The 24647-nt window shown below is 39.4% G+C and overlaps 2 protein-coding genes across 4 annotated transcripts; one reads left to right on the top strand and one right to left on the bottom strand.

Moving 5' to 3' along the window:
* The first annotated feature begins 364 nt into the window (after nt 1–364).
* Nucleotides 365–18675, top strand: cdhr2 (cadherin related family member 2). Of its 3 annotated transcripts, none has more exons than XM_036004029.1 (31): nt 365–636; nt 2621–2677; nt 2764–2823; nt 2912–3051; nt 3159–3218; nt 3305–3394; nt 3566–3655; nt 3749–3871; nt 4899–5045; nt 5372–5447; nt 5537–5646; nt 6610–6816; nt 6929–7078; nt 7213–7374; nt 7481–7542; nt 7649–7892; nt 8848–9087; nt 9194–9263; nt 9346–9930; nt 10074–10145; nt 10379–10428; nt 10533–10684; nt 11488–11584; nt 11688–11776; nt 13370–13441; nt 13751–13886; nt 14813–14934; nt 15116–15229; nt 15317–15400; nt 17378–17435; nt 17522–18675. In XM_036004029.1, exons 1-31 carry the CDS (start codon nt 627–629, stop codon nt 17672–17674), a joined length of 3882 nt encoding a protein of 1293 aa, XP_035859922.1. In that variant the 5' UTR covers nt 365–626; the 3' UTR covers nt 17675–18675. The 3 variants fall into 3 exon arrangements, with proteins under 3 accessions (XP_035859922.1, XP_031175499.2, XP_035859920.1); XM_031319639.2 differs by having other exon boundaries at nt 17519–18675; XM_036004027.1 differs by having other exon boundaries at nt 3159–3222; nt 3309–3394; nt 17519–18675.
* Nucleotides 18666–23763, bottom strand: LOC116064426 (G protein-regulated inducer of neurite outgrowth 1). Its single transcript, XM_031319641.2, has 2 exons — nt 22257–23763; nt 18666–21747 (listed from the first exon to the last, which is right to left on the bottom strand). Exon 2 carries the CDS (start codon nt 21715–21717, stop codon nt 19525–19527), a length of 2193 nt encoding a protein of 730 aa, XP_031175501.1. The 5' UTR covers nt 21718–21747; nt 22257–23763; the 3' UTR covers nt 18666–19524.
* Between the last annotated feature and the right edge of the window lie 884 nt (nt 23764–24647).

The following is a 24647-nucleotide window of genomic DNA, read 5'->3' as shown; positions in this document are numbered from 1 at the left end:
TCAGTGAATCCAGTGAATAGAAGAGAAGATAATCCTTTGTGTGATGGCTTTTAATTAGGACAGGCCAAAAGGGTGGGATTACTGGGAAGAGCTCATTAGTGAGGAACATGGATCTGTGTTTTCTGTAAAAGGCATTGGTCCACTGATTGGTTCTCATGAGCCACGTTTTAGAAAGGCCCCTGGTCACATTGGGTTTTCTCAATGGAAGCAAAGAGACTGCTGTTGTTGCCATGACAACAGAAGCACCCATTCCAACCAAAGAGCTCCTGGGTTGGGGTATGGGCACTGGTGACCCAGTATGGCATGATGCCATGTATTATCGGTGACAGGGCTAGCCCGCCAATGATGAGGTGAGGACTACCCAGGCTTACACAGGCATAATGTAGCCATGTGTGAGAGCAAACAACAGGTGGATATTTAGATTAATTTGTCTTCAGTGAAATGCTTTTGGGTGTCTTGGGTGTTTCTAACAAGCACACACAGGGAGATTTAGTGCTGTGTTATTGGCTGTGCGTTTCTTTTTCGTGTTAATCATTTATTTTTACAACTACAAGACGATAATCACTAGGAGGAACCAGAGCCAAAGGTCTCATATAGACATCATTAAAGAAGAAGCTCCTCTGCGAATGTCATCCGGTAAGTTGGACTACAGCATTTTACATTAAATTTACATTTTTAAAGTGTTAAAGCGATGTTTTTAGTTACCACATAGGTTAATGGTGGTCAAATGTGTTCTGCTCATAATGAATAGATAAGTAAAAAGGAAATCCGGGCCGCTCTCTTTAATCTGACATAGTAAAATATCTTGTACTGTAACCGTAGGGTACATTTATAACCTATACTTGTCTTTTGATAGAGACATATTCAAATTAAACAATTCTCAGAAGCATGGAGATATTAAAGTGATTCATTCTCCGAAGTCCCAGCATTAAAAATTAGTTTATTCTTATTTTAATTAATGATTGATCATTGCTCATAACATCCAAAAATGCCGATTCAAATTCTTTTCTGTCTTTACACGAAGTAGAAACAGTGGCAAAACGCAAAAAAAGTTAGCCTCAATAATCCATAGAAAGACCAATTAACATAAACTGGTTAAATCCTTAAAGTGGATAATTCCTTCATAAGGGTTAACAAATGTTCAGCTATCATTAATGTAAAATCAGACCGAGGGGCATACTGTAATATGTCCTTGTTGTTAATACTTGTTGTTGGTCTCTTGAAGATTATTTTCAAGATGATGATGACAAGTGCTGTTCCCTAATGTTGCTCATGTTTTATTAAAATGGTTTATATTCTACGGTACAAGTTCTTCTTTGCATTGGAAAACATGATGCAACCAAAGTTTTGGGATTTAATATAATTTCACATAATGCAGTTATTGTCTAATTACCTATAACTTTATAAATATTAAAAAGGAAATCACACAGGGCAGAAAGATGACGCTGCTCTGCTCTCTCTGTAATGAAACTTTCCTACATGTTGTGACACTGCGCTCAGTGATGTCACGACAGGTGCTTTCACCATTACTAATTTAGGTGTGGCCATATGCAATATGCTATTAAATTGTAAACCCATAGAAATTAGGGCAGTTTTCTGCCCTTTTGAATATATCTGGTTACATCATGTTAATTCAATTAAATGATGTTGGTGTTTTATGAAGAGGAATAACATATGAATTAATATTAATAATAAATATCAATGGCTATATCTTTCTGTGTCTATATAAATGACACAGATGAATAAATGAAATGTCTTCATTTTGGGATTAGCACTCCACTGAAAATCCCATTGTCGAAGTGTAACCTTTTTCCCCAATATAATTCAATTTACATTGTAAATCATTTAGAGAAAAGCAGCAAAGAAAAAAAAAACATTTGAAAAGTTGGAACCTGAGTTGACCATCGTTTTTAGCCATGCTGGCAGCACGGCTCTATGGATCGATGTTGGTCTGTCGGTCAATAGGCTGGTCCACCACTTTGGGCCAATAGAAAATAACTTCTGTCTTATGTTATTCAACTATTGAATGGATTCATCAACAATTCAATAGTTGTTCAATTAGCCTTAACAATTTGCTTAGACAATAATGGTTTTCCAGAATACTACATACATTGGTAAACCCTTGACTTTTCCTCTATCGCCAACATGGAGTTAACATTTCTGGTTTTTAGTGAACTGTCTTGACAACCATGAAATGGAGTGTTGCAAAATGTGGTACCAACAATCACAGATCCCTTTATCTTCATCTAGTGCTTCAGGTCAATTTCTTATGACCAAATACTTGTAAAACTAATGACATTCCCATCACCCTCAGCTGTACTTTGTGTTTAGTGCTACTTAGCAAATGTCAGCAGCCCTAACCATGCACACTAAACTAAGATGGTGAACAAGGTAAACATTATGCTGACCTTAGGATTTAGCTCAAAGCACCACTGTGCCAAAGTATAACGTTTACAAAACCACTAGCATGGCCGTAGACTCTTATAGTCTTGTTGTTCGATAATTGACAATTAATCGTTTGTCTATAGTTGCCCACTTATTTTCTGTTGATTGACTTATTAATTAATAGACTAATTGTACCAGCTCTACTTAATAGATTGCTCTTCCTTTTTATTTGCAGACATGGAGGGGATCACAGGAAGTATATTACTGTTGTGCCTTATCAGCTTCGCTAATGGTGAGTATTCACTTCATTATATTGTAATTTTGTCATTATGACTTTACCTCACTACCTAACATTCTACTTATACTGTGTTTCTACAGCAAATACCAGTCCTACAATCAACCCTAGGGTTATGCAAGTGTGTGAAGACACCCCCATAGGTATATATGTGCACTTTTGTACTGTGACATTATAACTCAACAAATACTGCACACATTTATGTATGTTCCTCTGATGTTATTTTCATAGGGGCCTACGTCTTTACTATAGACGCAACAGATGTAGAAAATGACCCATTGACTTATTCACTCCGTGAGCCCAATGCCCAATACTTCGCTGTTGAAAGCAGCACTGGGAAAGTATCAGTCAGGAGGAAACTAGATAGAGAGGTATGGTGTGGTGAAAGCAAAGACTCTTCAGTATTTAACCGTATTATTTTGATTCTGTATGTGCTTTATTCATTTAATATTTTCTTTTTTTAATGTTTTTACTCTAGGCTTGTGATAATTGTAATGTATTGACTCTTGGAGTTAGTGTCTCTGATGGTCCCAATCTTGTAAGTGACATTTAAGTTAGTGTTAATCATCCATTTCATACTTTTGTTCATGATGTTCAAAACGTACAACATGCAATGTCTTACAGGCAGACGGCAATGTAACTATCATATTAAAAGATGCCAATGACAACCGACCCATATTCGAGGATTCTTCATATGATATTGAGATCCCCGAAGTAAGTCAAACACATAATTATTTTAACATTTTGTTCATCAGTTTCTCTACTCCAGCATCAATTTTTTTAATCCATCATGATGTCCACATTTACTTAAACAGTTGTTAACACTGAGAAACATTTTTTGTTTAATTTTTCTCTCTTTGTTTTTATCCCCATCCATTTCATCAGAATACCCCTGTAGGTACGTCTCTGTTTAGGGCGGTGGCCACTGATGCGGACACTTCAAATGCTGGTATTGTTCGATACAGCATTGATGAAGTAAGCTTCCTTTGTAAACCATGTCATTGATTAATATCATATTCTGATGTTCCATAAACCTCATTAAAGCATAATATACACTGTGTTGTGTAGGTTACTCCAAATAATGGATTCAGTCTTTTTAGCATTGTGCCCACAACTGGTGAAGTCAGATTAAATGGAAATCTGAATTATACTGGATTAAGCACTTTCTATCGGCTGAAGATCAACGCAACGGTAAGTATTATGCAATTATGCAATATATATATATATATATATATATATATGTACAGGAGTTTACTACCCAGAAGTCATTGTAAACAGACATTGTGATTGGGTCTATAGTTTGACTTTTTTGGAAATGCGCTTATTTGCTTTATGCTGTTTTCAAAGTCATAACCAGGAGGTTGCCAGGCAACCAGCGGAGATTCCAGGAAGTCACTGCTTCTGTCCAAGAAATAGACCGGCACATAACATATCAGTTTTTTTAGATCTTGGATTTGTATGACGTAAACAAATTAGATGTACTGTTTTAAGTTTTGAGCTTTAGAGGTTTATGTTTGGCAGATTTAGTTAGCCTACATTTAAACAGAGCCAGGCTAGCTGTTTCCCTCTGCTTTCAGTCTTTATGCTAAGCTAAGCTAACCGTCTCTTGGCTCTAGCTTTATACTAAACAGACAAATATGAGAGCGGTGTCAATCTTGCCATTTATCTCTTTGCAAAACAATGTATTAGCATATTTCCCAAAATGTTTTAATTGTATTTTATATGGGACAGTTTACTTAGTAAAGCATTCATGTATGCAATATCATTATCAATATTTTATTTGTGCATTATGTATTTTATGCTTATACTGTGAATATTGCATATTCAAACTTTTAGTCTGTTTACTTTTGCATCTACTGTTAACTGCTTTTTTTACTGTTTGTTTTTCTACTGCTTTTTTTTTTTTTTTTTTTTTTACTGTTTACGAATTTGGTATTATATCTTACACATACATTATTCACTGATGCCTCTTGGTTTTGCACTATCCCCTTTGCTGCTGTAAACACTGCAAATGTCCCCATTGTGGGAGTATTATCTTATTTTAGCTTATCATAATAGATTGCAGACTGAGAAGCACTGTAACATTTACAGTTGGATCTTGATCTGTTATTCAGTTGTTTTTACCCACTACATATATATACCTTAACCATAACATAAAAAAATTAACAAGAGACATAACATTTTTTGTATTTCATCATCCTTGTGTGTCCCGTGACAGGATGGTGGAGGCCATTGCCATGTTAATGAAGCCAACTACTTCTCAAGCGTTGTTTTTTCCTTCGTTACGGTTGTGGATGTCCCGGATCTCGACCCAATATTTATTGGTATTCCTTACGTAGGAAGAGTTGAAGAGAATTCTCTTACGGTAAGTGTTGATGCATTTTATATGAGTGCCGCATCAAAACATTTGCTCAACGGAAGGTTTTGCGTTACGGAAAGTTTTACTGTCAAAATATCATCCAGTTTATTCCACCATTCAGTTATTACACACTTGTTGCACAGTTATGACATCTGCTTTTAACTCTGATGTACACATGTCCTTGTGTGAGTCCAGGCTGTATATTTAATGTAATTTTCCTCACAAAGCTGCTGAAAATCATGCTGTAAATGACACAAATCTACAGATAATGAGCGTGCTTTGAGTTGTGTGTAAATGAGGAGACTTTCAACTGCTTCTGTTTTTTTTGCCAGGGCATGTCTGTGTTCAAAGTGACCGCCATAGACACGGACACAGGAATCAATGATGCTATGATCTATGGCATTGAAAGTGAGCCTAATCAACTAAGTAACAGTTTGTAGTTTGTACTAAGTGAATAAGTAAGAAATGATTTTGTTTCTTTCCACATTTTTTGACAGATTCCACAGTAGCTGGCCTGTTTGGAATCTCAAAAACTGATGGCGACATAAATGTATTTTCAAATATTGACAGAGAACTTATTGGTGACACAGTTACCCTGACTGTAAAGGTACAGTTAGTACATCAATTTCATCCTCCAAATATAATTTTACTCTGACTTGTATGCATTTACTGTACGTATACATTTCCATGGCGATTTTCGGTCCCTATAATTTTAGTTTTAACACATACGACCACGATTTAAAGTAATATTTTAATATTTTGCAGAGAGTGAGATAAGAAGATTGATACCACTCTAATGTGGGATTAGCTTAGTTTATCATAAATACTTGGAGCATGATATAATAGCTAGACTGGCTCAGTTTCAAGGTTTAAAAAAAAAATCCACATATCTTCTCATCTAAGTATTTTCTAAAATTTTGATTTCGCCATTACTCTCATCGTTCTTTGAATCTCATTCAGTTCCATACATCACAGAGAACAAAGCCCAAGCTAATACACCAACAGTTGTGTTTTGCATCAAAATTAGGCTGGAAAGTAGAAATATTTTTTTGTACCCTCAAAGAACACAAAGTCATCGGTTGTCTTCTTCTCCAATGAAAAAAAAGGGGTTGAGAACGAGGGGATGAGTGCAGGTCGAATGGAGGTGTCTTGGTGAGGAACCAAGGGGTTAGGTTCAGCGTGGCAGCAGTGTCTCGATGAGGCTTCATACTGTAGCTTCATCCTCCCTCCTGTGGCTCCTGTAACGAGAAGTGGGCGAGGAAGCAGAAAAGGGTTTGTGAGGGTTGTAAGAACAGGGTTAGACACACCTGTAAAGGTACATAGGCACAGGAAATTAAACTAGGCATTTATTCCTGAACATAACTTAGGCTATAATAACTTCCTTCACGTTAGAACCAGCCTTCTCTCAATTACAGCCCATGCGCACCAAACCAAAAGAAAGATGCCTGATGCAGTCTGTGAAATATAACAGAAATTCAGTTGGTTGTGTCTTGAGAATCTTGTTTAATTGAGAACCTTTATTTTGGAAAATGTTGATACTGTGAAATTATTATATTTGGTTCTATTTTAGGCTACTGAGACTAAACCAAACATCCACGGGGTCCATGCCAGCACCACAGCAAATGTACAGATCAACATCATCGACGTCAATGACAACCCGCCGCAGTTTTACAAGTGTGGACTCTCCTGTGTGACGGAGAGTCACTTCACAGGAGAAGTCGTGGAGCACTCACTCGGCTCTGTTTCCATCAACATGACAGTTAGAGATCTGGATAAGGTGAGAAGAAATCCCCAAAGAATAGAACATTCTTCAACTAAAAGATACAGTTTTGCTGTATAATAAGTGAACTAATGATCAAGCATTAATCATCTTTCTTGTCTTTTCACAGACTTCCAAAACTAGACTAACTCTGGAGGGAGAGGACAAGGATGTGTTTTCTGTGGAACCTCCATTTACCATGTCAGACAGCATTGTTCAGCTTCTGGTCAAGCAGCCCCAAAAACTGGATTTTGAAATAAAGCAGCAAATGATTCTACAAGTAAGAAAAATTCAAACCAGCCCATGAGTCTGTGATAATAAGTGTGTGTATCAGTGACATCTTTCATCTTTTGGTCATCTGTGATTCTTAAAGCACTAGTCTGAGGTGTTTCCTATGCTTGTGTTATGGTGCAGGTTATTGCCATAGATGAAGAAAAAAAAAACTTCCACTCCACTGCTACAGTTACTATTAACATCAAGGACGCCAATGACAACAGCCCCAAGTTCCGACAGGACACGTATAAGTTAGAGGTGGCTGAGCACTCTCCAGTTGGAACAATATTGGACACCATTACTGTAAGTCCTTTACTATCTGGATTGTTACTCAGACAGTTTGAGCTTGCATGTAAGAAACACTTGAATAGCACTTGAGGAGCACACATTGTTTTTTTTTCCCCCCCAGGCAGAGGATCCTGACACGATGGATCAAGGCAACATCACCTACAAACTTCTTCCAGAAAGCATGTATGCCAAACCAACTATTCTGCTTATTTGAATGCAGCCACTGTGCACCTTTTTCTCTCATGCTAAGTGAGACAATACCACTAAACAGCCTGTATCTGTGTTTCAGACTACTGTATTTTGACGTGGAGCCACAAACGGGCACAATTTACGTGAAAAACACAACTCTGTTGGATCGTGAGGTCAGGTCTCTGTATTCTGCTACGCTGCAGGCCAGAGACACAGACGACAAGCCCGGCACCACAGTACTGGAGATCACTGTGACTGACATCAACGACCACGCCCCAGTCATCAACAGAGACTATTACCAGGAGTTTGTTAAAGAGGGTGGAGAGCTTGAACTTAAGATAGAGGTAACTGGGAGAACACTAAGAGAACAGTACATATTTCCATCTTCGTAGGTGTTGCTGCAATTTTTAACAAGAGTTCTGATTTCTTTAATTCTGGTATCAATGAATTGTTATAAACCTAAGTCCACATATTTTGTTAATTGCAAATTTAAAAAAACACTTGCTTGTGTCTTTACTTTGGGAGGTAGAAATACTGAAAGTTGCAAAAAGCAATTTGAAAGCCAAAACTGTTGACTAATTTCCATACTTTTACGGATGGAGGATGTGGACACTTTTTTATTTTTAATTAAAAAATCTTTTATAAAAGCACTTTACACTTCATATTATAACATGGGGGACAGTTTACAGAAAATAAATCAAAACTCTCTTGCAGCAGAACCAGAGATATAGACTTTTTAATTCCAAGCCTTCTTCCTTGTCAAAACCTGGGGCCTACATTACCCACAATGCAACTTGACCGCCAGTAGTTTGGTCGAAGATTCGGTTGTGTTATGTTAGTAGCGGCTGATAGCCTTGAGCCTGTATCCTCAAACAGAGATGAGGAGTGTGCTACAGAAGCGCACTTATTTCCAACTCCACACTCCTAGTTTGGTGTGGAAGAACTTAACCGGCCTGCACAGAGTCTCAACCCTGTCTTACACTTTTAGGATAAACTAAACCAGCGAGCCGGGCCTTATCACCCCACATCAGTGCTTGACCTCTCTAATGCCCCTGTGGCTAATTGGGAGCAAATCCCTGCAGATTCCAAAACCTTTGAAAGCCTTTCCAGAAGAGAGGAAGCTTTAATAGCAGCATAACAATGACGGTAGTTTTGGACTGAGATGTTCAACAGTCACATATGGGTGTCAACATGTCTTCTTCGGGTGTTCACATATTTTTGGCAATGCAGTGAACTTGCAATATTAAGAAAGAAATGTAGTTTCTTAACCATTTCTTCTAATGTTTCTTATTTGGACAGGCAACTGATGCAGATGACTCTGATACGGAAAACAGTAAAATAGTGTTTGGAATTGAACCGAGCAGGTACAGTGATAACTTCACCATCGACCCTAACACTGGTGTGTTAAGAAACAAGGGTGAGCTTGATCGTGAGGCCCTGGACCCGAAGCTGAAAGGGAGGATCGAGCTCAATGTAACCGCTACTGACAAGGGTTCTCCCCCGTTGTCCACAATGGTTAGAGTTATCATCATTATAGAGGTAAGTCTTCAGCAGTTTGTAGCAAAGTATCGTAGCTGTGTTGCGACTGAAGCTGCCACTCCTGTGAGGATGATAACGGTCAATGTTTTCTTTTGATGCGTCCCAGGATGTCAATGACAACACACCCCAATTCGAAGCCTCCAAATACAAATTCTCTGTCAAAGAAGGAGAATTAGGTCAGTATTTAACTTGTCAAAGCACTTTCAAGTGTACATAGCTATGTGGATGAAGTTTAATTATATTATTCAATCCATTCAGGTGCCTTTGTGGGTTTTGTTCAGGCTGAGGATTTGGACCAAACGGCAGAATTTAACCGCATTTCTTTCAGAATCATTGAAGGAAGCTTTGGCAGCTTCATCATTCGTACCTTTGCAGAGGAGCGGGGTTACAGGGGGAACATCACTGTGGACCGTGACATTGAGCTGGACTACGAGAGCGCTCGCAAGCAATTCCACCTGCGGGTAGAGGCAACAGATTTGGAGCAGAAGATGGCTGTAGTAATGGTGGAGGTGGACGTGTTGGACGTGAATGATGAGAGGCCCGAGTTCAAGCCAACAGCGCCTGTGACAGTAAAGGAGAACACCACCATCAGCGGGGCTGTTGGGCACTTTACAGCACAGGACAAAGATGGAAACCACTCACTAGTATACGAGCTGGAGTCCGTCAAATGCAGATGCAATGGCTCTCTGACACCCTGCAGCTGGTTCATCCTGGATCCAACAGGGGACGTCAGAGTCAACCCGGAGCACACAACAGATTACGAACAATGTGACCAGGTGCTGATAGAAGCTCAGGTGGTGGACGAGTACACAGAGAAAGGAGAGAACAACAGTGTCACAACAGGTCAGCACTGGGTTGTTGTAAAGATAACAAAAGCATAAAAGCATCAAGTAAAAGCAATAAATGCATGAAGACATAGGTCAAATACAGACTTACAAACCCAGATATCACGTCACTTTACTTAATTTGTCTTTTAATTATTGTAGGGCAAATGGTGATCAACATTGCAGACATCAACGACAACGCTCCCGAATTCATCTTCTCAAATTCTGTATTTGGTGAGTGTGGAAGCAAATTTGATCTAAATCTGTATTGTTTTTTTTTGCCATGTGACCCCTTAAACTAAATTCCCAACTCTCCTACTCAACTAAAAACACACACACACACACACACACACAAGTCATTTAAATTAAAAATTTAAAAAAATGCAACTTTTGAGCAATTTGTTAAATCCTATTTGTCTGGTTGTCAACATTATGAAGTTTAAACATTTTTCCTTTTTTGGATTTAGTTGTGGTGTCAGAAAGTGCAAGTAAGGGGACATCGGTAGCAGGAGTCACTGTGAGTATGAATGAAAATCAACTAACTGACATGATTTCAGCTTGTAAATAAGATATGTGACATGATGTTGAGACATTCTTGCTTATATCTTTCGCTGCTCTCAGGCCACAGACCGTGACTCTGGAATAAATAGGCAGATTGATTTTAAAGTAACAGCAGTCCAATTTAAAGACAACAACAATCAAATAACTGACATGAAGATACTGTTCGATGCCGTCACCACACAGCAAAAGGACCTATATGTTGGAATTATTCAGTGAGTACAAAATCATTCTTCAGCATCATACTGCCATATCTCATTCTGCTCTACATACTGTATGTGTTTGGGTTTTCTCACAAGCTTTGGTTTTTTACTGCTTAACTCATTTTTGATTTTTGAACAGAACCTGGACCAGAGCCTTTCTTTAAATATTTCTTGTTGGAAAGTAAATGTAAAAAGCTCAGAAATAACTACAAAGAGGTGCAAAATGACTAGAAAGAGACACAAAACAACCGCAAACAGACTCAAAACGGCTACAAAGAGACTTAAAACAACTACAAAGAAACTCAAAACAGCTACAAAGAGACGCAAAATGACTACAAAGAGACGCAAAATGACTACAAAGACACTCAAAACAAATACAGAGGGTCAAAATAACTGCAGAGACTTAAAACAACTACAAAGAGACGCAAAATGAAGCTAAAAAAATATACAAGGACGCATAAAATGACCACAAAAAGACACAAAACAACTACAAAGACATGCAAATTGAACAAAAAGAAACACAAAATGACAACAGAGAAACAAAACAACCAAAAAGAGACATATATACATGCTAACACAGACGCAAAAACGACTACAAAAAGACACAAAACTGCCACAAAGACACACACAAGACAACCACAGATGAAACACAAAGAAACACAAAATGACTAGAAAGACGACTACAAAGAGATGGAAAAATTACAAAAAATGAGACAAAATGACCACAACAGCACAATAAAATGTCTGTGCTAAGGGCCTGTTGTCTCATAATCTGTCCATGGCTGCACATTAATGACTTCCCAAACTTTCCACAGAACTTCCGAGACGCTTGATACATCACTGAAAGGGAAGTATCTGGTGACAGTAACCGCAAAGGACACCGGCGACCTCTCCACCAGCACCATACTGGAGGTGAGTGACTCAAATCTTCCAGCTGGATTTTCATTCATGAAAACACCAGACAAAGAGTAAGACGTCAGCCAGTGTTAACAATTCCGTTCTTTTAATTTTGCAGATTTTCGCAGTTGATGACTCATATAAAGTGGAACTTGAATTTACAAAATCCCAAGCCTTCGTTGAAGAAAACCTCAATGAAATCACCAGGTACATTTCTCCATGCTATGCTGTGTTTTATAAAAAAAAAAAAGATTTGAATCTGATCAGTTGATTGAAGACTTCTTAACGTTTTATTTAGTTAACACTTACCTTTGGCAACTTAACATTGCAGCTGAGAAGCAGGCTGGTCAGTACACACAAGACAGCTACAGTCATGTGAACAAATTAGGACACCCTTGCTAAAGTTGAAAGTTGAAAAAGAGGAATAAAAAAATCATCTTGAGGAAATTGATCTTAATGCCTTAATTAAAAAAATGAGGAAAAATCCAATCTTTAAGGACACCAATTTTCTTTGTGAATGAATAATGTATCGTAAATAAATAAATGTTCTTCCTTAAAATACAGGGGGCATAAGTAAGTACACCCCTATGTTAAATTCCCATAGAGGCAGGCAGATTTTTATTTTTAACAGCCAGTTATTTCATGGATCCAGGATACTATGCATCCTGATAAAGTTCCCTTGGCCTTTGGAATTAAAATAGCCCCACATCATCACATACCCTTCACTATACCTAGAAATTGGCATGGTTTTATTTCAGTTAGCCTAATAGCTGGTTTGATTTGCATTGAGAGATGATTTTATGGAAAGTACCCCATGCCAATCTCTAGGTATAGTGAAGGGTATGTGATGATGTGGGGCTATTTTAATTCCAAAGGCCAAGGGAACTTTATCAGGATACATAGTATCCTGGATCTATGAAATAACTGTCCTTTGAAAATAAAAATCAGCCTGCCTCTATGGGAATTTAACATAGGGGTGTACTTACTTATGCCCCCTGTATTTTAAGAAAAAACATTTATTTATTTACGATACATTATTCATTCACAAAGAAAATTGGTGTCCTTAAAGAGTGGATTTTTCCTCATTTTTTTAATTAAGGCATTAAGATCAATTTCCAAAAGATGATTTTTTATTCCTCTTTTTAGTCAACTTTAGCATGGGTGTCCTAATTTTTTCACATGACTGTATGAGGATAATAGGGAGGAAAGACTACAAGCCCATACAGAGCCTGTATGAGCAAGCAGTCAGAGAACAAGCCGAAAGAATCACTGCAGACTCTCTACACCCTCTCTCTTCTGAATGTGAACTTCTGCCATCAGGGAGAAGATTCCGTGTGCCGAGATGTAAAACAAACAGACTAAAGTTATCGTTTGTTCCAACTTCCGTCAAGCTGTTGAACTCCAATAGTAAAAAATAGTGAATCTTAGCCCAGCAGAGCAGGGGTGCAATAAATACACCAGCACGTTTTCGCACTTAGCACTTTAAAAATTACAGTTCATTCTTGGGATGTTGTGTTGTCTATGCTGTCATGTGTGTCCTCCTTTTGTGCCTTTTTAGGACGCTTTGCTGATCTCATTTTTTATGTTGATCTTATTTTATTGTGTTGTACTTTTATTTTATGTTGATTTTAGAATGTTTTTATGTTACATATTGTTTATGTTGTGAAGCAACAGATTGTAGCACTATGTCCAAGACAAATTTCCCCTCGGGGACAAAAAAGTGTATTCTATTCTATTCTATTCTATCTATCATGTTTCTCGTCGGAGACTTGTTATTTTCTCTGATCTCTACATTTCCAGGGCACTTATGACTGCCACCAAGGCTGCTGTTGAAATTGCTGCAATCAGGTCTGACACTTCTGAAGCATCCAGGCAAGTTCCATTTTCTCATCACCTCTAAGTTTGAATTCCCCATACATAAAAAATAAATGATGCATTCTGTGAAAACAGATAATCATAAATCATTGCCTGGTGTCGACAGGAATTCCATACTGTTGTCCACTAGGTGGTGCCAGTGTTTCTGTAAACAACCATATTGATGAGGAGAGAGTGTTTTGCTGATAATTGTAGATGATAATTGCAGCAACAAAAAAAGTGATTGATTTTAAATTTAAAACAACTGAAATCATCAATTTAGGTTCATTTTTTTAGGTCTGTAAGTAAGTTGTATTCTTTTTTCAGGGCTTCGGAAAAAACGATCATAGTAGCATATTTTGTCTTCTCCAATGGGACTGCTCTTACCTCTAATGAAGTGGAAAGGATGATTTCTGACCCTCAATACTCTCTTGTACTTATAGAGCTCGGCCTTGCGGATATTGTGAGTATGAGCAGTTTTAGAGTTGAAGTTTTATTTTCTGAAAGAGTCTCTTTTCTACAAAAGCAGCATTACATGCCCCTTGTACATTGTTGGCGTAAGTTTACATTTTTTTTTTTATCTTCCACTGCTGTTGATGCATAACTTTACACTGTTCTGGAAGATACTTTCTTTTATATGGGACTGTGAGTGAGTCCCTGAAAAAGAAATCATAGCAAGAAACACATCAGCACTACTGTCTGTGTTCTGTTTGCCTGCCTCGCCTCTGATTTACAACACAGAGAAGGCAAAAATTCCAAATGTCAAAATCCATGATCCAGATGTATTAGAAAAAAAAATTCCTATTAGAAAATGTTGCTGTAGGACACTAATGAGGAAATTGTTTTTTTGTTGTTGTTGCAAATGTGTAAAATACAGTTATTAAGCTAAACTACAAAATACTGAGCCTCATTGGAAGCGTAGGTTAATGACAATTTCTTAAAACGTATTGCTGTGTAGTTATGCATTAATTGTGTCTGAGAAGACCACTAAATTAAAAATTAGTTTTATTATGACAGTACAGTATACTGTAATCATCAGTATTGTATTTTGCGTCTGATATTTGTTACTGAACCCAATGTTAATCTGGAACAAAGGTGCAGCCGGGTTAATGGGTTTTAAGGTTGGAACTCCAAAATAATTATTACAATTGGATGAATCATTACTATTATTGACTTTATTTTCAGAATTTAATGACAGAAGAGTGTAGTGCAGAATAGCAAGATGTCACCGAACTGTCAGTTTGTTTCATTATAGTGTTTTTAATTTGACTTACAATTTAATGTAATTTATAAATGAATGTGTCCGACAATGAATGGGTAAATGGAACCTCATACGTCCACAGGCACAATAATATACTGATATATATATATATCTTACTTGTGTTTCAGGGGAAAGCTCCTGTGATCGAACCCGAAACTGACCCACTGAAGTACGTCCTGCTGGGGATGGTGGCAGGCCTCGTCATTGTGCTGGCTATCCTCACCACTTCACTGATGTGCACTCGCAGAAAGTAAGAAAAAGAGGATTTGGAATAAAGTTAGGGACATGATAAGACAGGACAATTAACTATTCACCACCGTTCTGTTTGTCCCAGAAAAGGTTTCTTAAATAGCCTACCATTGATCTAAAAACATCCATGCAAGGTAGGCTACTGTGTCTGTTTGTGCTAATCAACTCACTTCACACTACAGCTACAGGAGGAAGCTGAAGGCAGCTAAAGCCATGAACTCTGCATCCATGGTGACTTCTGACAACCAGAAAAGTGGCCCTGTGGTGCCTGGAACCAACAAGTACACCATGGAGGGGTGAGGAAACAAGCATTAACAAGATAAATGACATGAATAAATGACACACGTGTTTGTCATCCTATGTATGTCATTATTCGCTAACAGGGCTAATCCTGTTCTCAACCTCAACATCGACACAACCATGGTGCTGGACATGGACGAGGAGAGCTCAGATGTGGACAAAGTCAGGTAAAGAAAAGCTCTCCGTGACTATCTCCACCATCATAGGTGTTTTAAGCCCCCAACGTCGTCTTCCATGCAGCGCTGGCACTAGGATTAGGCAATGGTTAGGGTTAAGGTTAAGCCAGAGACACACCAAGCCGATAATCGGCCGTTGGACAGTCTGGCGAGGTCAGTGACTCGAGCCTGTTCGGTGTGTTCCGTGCCGTCGTCTGTCCGAGGGGACGTCAGCCTTCATTTTGGCCGATTTGATATGTATAATCAGCGGGGCGGGCACTGCCAGCAGTTGGACTCAAAAGACCCATCTGATTGGTAGAGTGCTTAAATGGAAACGGGGAGCGGAATGAGCGTGACTAGAGTCTCTCAAAATCTGACGAAAATCTTTTAAACTGACCTTTGTCGATCTGAAATGAAGACAGATTCAATAACTGCATGGCCTATTTTAAAATGTTTTCAGAAACACGTTAGGGTGAACTATTTTAGTACGATATGAGATCGTATTCTGAACAAGCCGCCATGACAGTCTGTCTTTGAATTTCCGGAGAAACCAGACCCACATGACGCGTTCGTCCAATCAGCTGCTGGTTTTCATTTTTGGCCGACAATACAGATTAGCGCCGCCTGCTGTTATGGAGATGTATCGCTTTGGTGTGTTCCGAGGCACGTTTTTAACCAACTCAGGGAGACTGATCAGCCCAACTGCCTTTTCTGTCGAGTCTGGTCAGTGTGTCTGGGCCTTTAGGGTTAGGTGCCTTGAAGTCGACGGTCGCAGCTCTGCCTTGAAGTCGACGTTGAGGGCTTAAAACACCATCGAGCACCATCGTAGATAGCAGTGATTTGCTCGGTCACAAGGTGGTGGCTCACAGTGACACATGACCTCGCTCTCCACTCTGCAGCAGTGCTGGATGATAAACTGGGAATGTTTCCAGGTGGACATTTTGTCACAGTGGGCTCTCGAGCGCATGTTGTGATGGAGAACTGGCTTTCTTCTTTCCAACATTGGCATGTGACCTTTATTTAAATCAAAAACCTAGACAGTGATTTAAGAAAAAAAGCTGTATTTCTGAAATGATTAAGGGGAGACTCTACAGAAGAATAGGGAAACTATTTGAATTAATAGTTAATTTCACCATGAAACTTCCCCAGCTAATTACTTACATTGAGACAAATATTTTTTGTATTAGACATTTTCTGAAAAGTTGTATGTTTAAATATTCAAATGAGGCATTATCAAAACTTTTGATGAATTTAGGAGAATCTACAGGCACATTAGGTATTTTGGATGTTTTTTTTGTCCACTAGTCTGAAAGAAGACGTGTTAAAATGAATAAATGAATAGCCCAAAACCTCAAAATTTAAAATGATGTTTAAATATGCAAATATGAGGCATCATTTTGCCATGTTTTAGGTAGAAAATGTTACATAAATCAGGCTATAAATGATACAGTATGTAAACACCCCCCCCCCCCCCCCCCTGTAAACACCTACAAAATATACGGTAGATAGGAATGAAATGGCAAAATTTGAAAAGTGGAGTTGAGATTTCTGGCTTAGAGTGTGGGAAAAAAAACTAATTTTGAGAAAACAGCCTTTAAAGATATGTTTTGTAAAATTCATACACTATGCAAGACACTACAGGTGTATGGGGCAAAACATGTTTAACTAACTTATATCACCATAAACATTATCCAGTTGATTACTTACATTAAGACAATTCTTTTTTGTATTAGACATTTTCTGAAAAGTTGTATGTTTAATATTCAAATGAGGCATTATCGAAACTTTTGGTGAATTTAGGAGAATCTACAGGCACATTAGGTATTTTGGATGATTTTATTCCCACTAGTCTGAAAGAAGACATGTTGAAATGAATAAATGAATAGCCCAAAACCTCAAAATTGAAAATTATGTTTTGCCTGTAGTGTCTCTCTTATTTGTGCATATGGAGATTGCTTTGATCACTCTGTTTTTCTTTTATCACAACAGCCTCGACTCGTTGGACGACAGTCAATATATGACCATACCTGAAAATTATAAATCAATGGTGAGTATACAATGTAAAGTCCATCTTCTTGTGTACTTACATAGAATACTGTCTAATTTCAAAATGTGTCTGCTCCTCCTTAGCAGATGATCCAGGAGGAGGACGAGGAGTTTGACAGCCTGCCACCGGCGTACATTGAGCCTTTGGGTGCAGCACTGGCCCAGCGAGGACAGAAGAAAGGCTCCGATAATGCTCCTGCGGGTTTTAGTAACCCTGCATTCAGCACTACAGACCTGTGATGGAAATAATGAAGGGAGAGACACTTACCAGAGGTCTCAGATGGACGTTATGTTGCTTCTCTGTAATCAGGCTGACCAAAATTTCCAGTCAAACACATTGACGGTGTTGGATGAAGTCCTTGTGTCTTTAAGTAGCCTTCTGTTCCGATCAATAATAATGTATTATGCATTATGCACAAGATCCATGGCACCTAAAGGGATGAATTTGCTTTGTCTAAAAATTCAATTAAAAACCCAAATGGCAAATGTTAACAATATGATGATACCACATAGTGTCTTGATCTCGTAGAATTTGGTTTGGTTATTGAATCGACTGTTTTGTTTTTCCAACAGTTATAGGAATAGTTTGACATTTTGGGGAAATATGCTTATTTTGCTCTCTTGCAGAGATTCAGATGAGAAGATGGATGCTACTGTCATATAAAGCTGCAGCCAAACTTAGCTTAGCATTAAGATTGGAAACAGGAAAAACAGCTTTGCTCTGTTCAAAGTTTAAACGCACCCCAAAAGCTCAGCGAGCTCTTTCCAGTCTTTATATGCTGAAGTAAGCTAATTGCCTGCTGGCTGTGGTTTCACATTTAGTGCAAAGACATGAGAGTGCTATAAATAAATAAATCTCTCGCAAATAAGCGGATTTCCCCCAAATGACGAACTCTTAATTTAAAATTGTCTTCACATTAACCTTATCTAGACAAAGGAAAATTGGACAGAAAACAAGTGTTTGTTGCACATGTTGATCACTTTATTTGTGTTAATACTGTATATTAAGCGAAGGTTTAAAAACTGTTTGGTTTGCTTTGAAATAAACTGTATTGCCTGTTTAATTTGTCATTGGTTGCTTTGAGTTTGAGATACTTATTTAAAAAAAAAAAAACTCATGCAGTGTGACTTCCTACAAGCAGCAGATTACAAAATATTATTTCACTGTTTACTGACATATAAATGAATGTATCACAAGTGCAATGTGAATAAAAATCAATTTCTCCAAATGTGGATTTAAACCTGCTTTTATGAACTTAACGTATGAACACCAACACCACTGGCACTGTAACAACCTCTTTAAACACATTTAAAATAGGTTTCATCACATCATTTACAACTGAATCACTAATCAAGGCATTAAAATACATTAAGTGGTAATGACTAAAAATATCCTCATCATATCAGGTGTCGATTGTGCTCGCCATTTGTACATTTTTATACTTTCACAATACAAACAAGTCAAAGCATTGTGCCAAATCTAAAAGCAGAATACAATACAAAAGCCTGCACTAATGGTAGGGAGACACACACGCGCACACACACACACACACACACACACACACACACACACAAACGTACACATGCCAGGGATCAATTTGAACTTAATATACATTTGAAAAAAAAATCACATAATAAATGACAATCAAAAGCTGTCACTGTCACTCATCTCCCACAGTTAAAGCTGTGTTAAGCTTGTAAGGATTGCCATTGCTTCATATTGTCTGAGGTGCATTACAAAAAAACATCAACAGCTAAAATGACTCAGTGGACAACTGAATGGTCTTGATGAACAATATTAAAGGAGAAGAGCTAACGATGGCAGTGATCGTTTTTCTGAACATGGAACTCCAAGAAAAAGAGAAAAACGATACCCCATCTTCTATGGTTGATTCTTAACGCTCCATGATAAAAGTTGGATATGAAATGCTTTTGTGCTTTTTTTTTGTGTCTCGTGTGAGGTGATTTGCTTCTCACAATTGTTAAGTCTCGCTGAAGTTAATCACTGGATCACAGACACATATACCATGTGATCGGCTTTTTTTCTTCTTCCTCCTACCAGCTGTTGTTTTCTCGACCGGATTCTTGTGTCACTCTGCGGTGTGAGCTCTGGAGCAACAATGAGGCTGCTGCATGTTCTCCATCAGCTGACGGAAGGGGTTTCTTCTGCGTCGGCTCACCTCCGACCCATCCCGCCCTCCCCTTTCCCCCGCCCGGCCCTTACCCGAACCAGAACCCCTCTGGATGCACTCTGAAGTGAGGGGCATGGCGGAGGGGTTGAGCGGGGGAGGGGGAGGCATGGAGGGCTTCTGCTTCTTCACCTGTTTCTCCAGGTGTTTCTGTATGGCCGAGCCCAACACTGCCACTTCCACCACCGCCCCGTACACCTCCCACGTCATCCCCTTTTCATCCCAGCTCACTTCCTGCACCGGCTCCTCGCTTATCTCCGCACAATCTAGTGCCTCCTTTGTGTCCTCTTCAGCTGCCTCTACTTTTTTCTCTTCGGTTACTTTCTCCTCCTCTTTGTCCTCCACCACCTGCGCCTTTGTATCCTCTTCCTCCTCCACTATCTTCTCCTCTACGCTCGCATCCTTCCTGATCTCAGGGAAAGCCATGCTGGTGGGCGTTCTCGGGGTCATGGGTGCTGTAGCGACAGAGCGAAACTCCACCTGCGGACCCACCTGCAGCTCAGCGTCTTTAGCCTCTGTGCCGACACCTCCACACATCCCCAAAGAGCTGGGGAAGCAGAAGGCTTGGTCCCCCTCAGGAGGGGTCATAGGGCTGGTAGCAGCAGACTGACACTGCACCACCTCCAGGCTGACCTGAGTGCGGATGTTGTGGCAGCCGAAGGGAGCTGGAGATTCAGGGACGGGAGGCTTTGTCACGTCTCTCAACTCTCCACACTCACCTTTGTTTTCTTCCACCTCTGAATTTTCAGCATTCACGTTTGTCTTTGGTTCGTCACAAGCACAAACAGAGGATTCTTCAGTTTTGTTCTGTGAAGGGCTGGAGTTTGAGGCGTCCTGTAGGCCTACATCAGGGACAACAGTTCCCGCGGAGATCATTTCCATTCCATCCTCCCTCTTTACATCACCGTTGTTCTCTCTTAGTTCCTCATATTCATCTATTTTGACCATCTCTGGCTCAATGGTAAAACAAGACGATTCCGACTTCTCTCCCTCTTCCTCCTCATTGTTGCCATAATGGGTCACCAGAATTGTGATGTCTTGATCCATACTTCCCATCCTCTGCTGTTTACACGGCTGATTACTATCCCGCAGGGTTACAGGTGAAACTACTAACCCGGCAGCAGTGCAGCTGACGGAGCTCTCTGGAGATGCATTTGAGCTGAAGCCCTCACTCGGCTCCTTTGACGTGATACTTTTCAAAGCTCCAGTTATCTCTGGCTCAGCCTCTTGTAGACTTTTTGTCACAGGAAAACTCTCTCGTTTGTCACTCTCCCTCTGCGCGTCACTCTTGTTCACATTCTCCTCCTTCTGCTTCTGCGCCGTCTCTCTATCGCTAAGCTCTGGGAAAGCTGTGGTCGAGGGCGTCTTTGGGGTCATGGGGGATGTGGCCACAGAGCAGAACTCCACCTGATGACCCACCTGCAGCTCAGCGTCTTTAGTGACAGCACCCACTGCTCCGGACTTCCCAAAAGAGCTCGGGAAGAAGAAGGAATGGCCGCCCTCAGGAGGCGTCATGGGGCTGGTGGCTGCAGAGCGACACTGGACCACCTCCAGGCTGACCTGTGTGGGCATGTGGCGCTGGCCAGAAGGAGCTGGGGATCGTGGGTCTGAGGGGTCTGGAGTTGCTGGAGTTGCTGGCACAGGCACCAATATATTTTCAATGGCTGTCTTTTTTTCTCTGTCATGACCCACTTTTTTATCCCTAGACGTCTCCCCCTGAATTTCACCAACTCCAACTCCGTCACTCAGGAACTTATTAGAGACTGCCATGTCGTTCTGTGTAGCTGTTGTTGTTTGATCGTCTTCAGTGTGTTGTGTAAGAGGGATGGTGTCAGTCTGCGTAGACTCTTTAACACAACCCTCTCCTGAAAGCTCTTGATCTTTGGATTTTTCATTCTTGTCTCTCTCTTCAACGTAGCTGGCATTCATGTGAAGTTTTGGTTGACGAGTTGTTGACTCTTGACTCGTGTTTATCTGAGGTCCCTCCGGCTCAGCGCTGCCATCGGAGCCGCCTGGACGCTCTCCATCATCTGTCTTCTCACAGGACTTGTGGTCCTCTCTGAGACCTCTCATCTTGTCCTTCAGACTTCCCATTTTGTCTCTGCATTAAAGTGGTGGAAGCGCCTGCAGGGTACAACACAGCGCTGACTGTTTAGTGCAAATTGTACAAACGTAATCAGTAACTATAACAACAAGCCCCAGCATGAGGATAAAATGAAGGGTTTGTCTTTTGTGATAAAAAGATTCTGTCATGCGTTATCGATATCAAGTATGCAAACGCTGGCATGAAACCAAGTTACATCATTTCTACTATTTGATAGAAACTATCAACATGCTTATTTTGTATCGTAGGACACTGAAATCAGGGATATTTAATATTATCAAACAAATGATTAAATTGCATGTCAAATGTTAGATTTTTTTGGAACATTTTACTGTTGAATTGTATATCAAATTCTACCTTTCTACCCTAAAAATGTATCCACATAGTTCATATTCAAGTTCTGTTTTAATCCATAATCACATAGGAAACAGTCATGCACGATCATGAGCACTTCAAATTTGAACTATTGTATGAAAACAGACAGGATAAAACAAATTGCAGGGAATCACGAGTAGCGTAGGCTACATACCTCAGCAGTCCAAGTCAGACTGAAGTCTCTTCACAACTCTCTCTCTCACATTTGGGACAAACATCGCAAAATCTCACCGGTGCCAGAGACCCACATCTGTCCGTACAGCTCCCCTGTTGATTGATAGCGATTGCAGTGGCTGCAGGTTTGTCCCTAGAAGAATCTACGTTAGGCAATCCTCGCTCTCTTTAGCGGTGTCTGTGTCTAGATAAAAGCCTCACAATTTCCAGTTTCCCTGGAAACCACGGTCGGGTTCTGGCAGTGAGTGGTAATTTAATGGCAAAATCTCTGTTCAGCTCTCCAATCATCAGTAAATCATAGTGATTAACTCCAGGTTCTCATAGCAACAACAATGGCAAACTGTGTGCAGACAAATACACCTTTAAATTAGTGAACTGGCTTGGGTGGACTTTTTTTTATTTTTTTTAGAGGAGGCAAGATTTGGAGCTAAAAGCTTTCATGTTACTACAGATGATCAGTGTGAGGGCTTCTGGAGGGAGGGTGAAGTCTGCAGAAGAGGGATTTCTCTTCTTTCTAATGGATCGCTACTTTTAGGTAAGACGAAAAGATCAAAAAGGCACTTCCTCTTAACCAAATTATGTTTTGTCAAGGCAGATCATCGCATGCTTATGATTGGACCAGACTCAGGTCTTATGCAGAAGATTTGTGAAATATTAGTAAATGTGAGCGTTCTGCTGCAACAGTGAAATCAAATGAAAGACAGCGGGGGATATCAGCTTAAGGAGCCTGGAGGAAGAAGAGCTGCGCCTCCCACACAAGCACACACTTGTAAAACCCCCACATCTTTTATTCCCGTTCCTCCCTCCAAATCTCTCCAGTTTGCAACATATATTTCTCCGGAGCCTCGGTGTGGGACCGAGGATGTTTAAATTTCTCTCATTTTTAAGACTCTTCCCTTTTCTTGAATTCTAATGTAACGGTGGGCTGCAGCTTGGCCAGGACACTATGTACTGACAGTAGCCTAGTAGTCTCACCATTAATTCAAAGGCCTCCACCAATCCCCGGCCGCCACAGAGTGCTGTTGCCTAGCAACCACTTAGTGTGAAGCAGGGAGGTATGCTGCTGAGGGCCAAGGTAGACAGCCTTGATCATATTCTCATCAGGACCCATCAGCCTGCCAAATGCCATCTTCTCAGCAATGTTTTGGCCAATAATGACCGTGATGATTCGTTAGTGAGCACAAACAGGATGTAGCACACACAGCTACTGACAGTGTTATCTCTAGCAGGATATCAAATTATTGAAAAATCTGACAAACAAGTTGGTATCAATTTTTATTTCCCAAAATAGTCACATATAATGAAATCTATATTAAAGCAAAAAACACAAATGGAAAAAGGTGAGAGGAGAATAAGAAATAAAAAGACAATTTATAAAGACTTCCTTTGGAATGTTAGCTGTGTATATATATATGGTATATATATATATAATATATATATGGTATATATATATATATATATATAGTATATATATATATAAGTATATATATATAGTATATATATATATATAGTGTATATATATATATAAGTATATATATATATAGTATATATATAGTGTATATATATAGTATATATATATAGTATATATATATATATAGTGTATATATATATATATATATAGGCTATATATACCCTATATATCTTTTTTAGGTTTTCTGATGCCAACATACTTCCATCCCAACATTATTACTTGTCTAATATGGATGATGAGACAAGTTGGCTCCAGTGCTTTAGCTAGAATTCATTTTTTAGGGATCATTTGGTCTCCAATTTCTGTCCAAACTCCTTGATGGTGTCTGTGGCCTTGTCCGCAGCTTTCCCTATGGCTGCCTGAGTCTGTCTGCCAGCTTCTTGAGCAGCTTCAGAGTCAGAGTGAAGCAGAGGAGAAATATTTAGGATGTCATCTTAACTATTAAACTGAAGAAAGTTGTGCAGGGTTAAACCTTTGTTATCAACTCACATGCAAACGTACTAAGTGTAAGCATATACTTGTGCATATAAAAAGCTCAGATCCAACAGATTTCATTTATTGTAACAATTTGAGGATTCAGTATATAAAACCAAATTCAATTCAAGTGGTGAGTGAATTTGTAGTCCTGTCTTACACACACTGTTACATTAAGTCAAATAAGAGGTCATTTTAGGAGCTTATCTTCCATCGACCAATAAACATTTCATTTGGGAGCAAAGTTTTTTCATCCCTTGCCCACTTGTTTGCTCAGAGTAATATATCCAGTCTGTATCGTTATAAAAGACCAAGTCCAAAGACAGAGGAGTGTGCACTTTACCTGTGTTGGCTGTTTCTTTGGAGGAGTCTGCCACCTGCTGCACAGCTTCTTGAGCTGCCTGCACTGGAAAACACACAGACAGG

Source organism: Sander lucioperca, chromosome 1 (genome assembly GCF_008315115.2).
Source record: "Sander lucioperca isolate FBNREF2018 chromosome 1, SLUC_FBN_1.2, whole genome shotgun sequence".
Taxonomy (NCBI): Eukaryota; Metazoa; Chordata; class Actinopteri; order Perciformes; family Percidae; genus Sander; species Sander lucioperca.
The sequence above is the reverse complement of the archived record's forward strand: the minus strand, read 5'-3'. Positions and strand labels throughout refer to the sequence as shown.

Excerpts from the sequence above, each read along its gene's own strand:
- cdhr2 (XM_031319639.2), top strand. Across the intron at positions 9,264-9,345 it reads TGTCAAAGAAGGAGAATTAG|GTGCCTTTGTGGGTTTTGTT; the intron begins GTCAGTATTTAA and ends CAATCCATTCAG. Across the intron at positions 9,931-10,073 it reads GAACAACAGTGTCACAACAG|GGCAAATGGTGATCAACATT; the intron begins GTCAGCACTGGG and ends TAATTATTGTAG.
- LOC116064426 (XM_031319641.2), bottom strand. The coding sequence starts at position 21,717 with ATGGGAAGTCTGAAGGACAAGATGAGAGGTCTCAGAGAGGACCACAAG.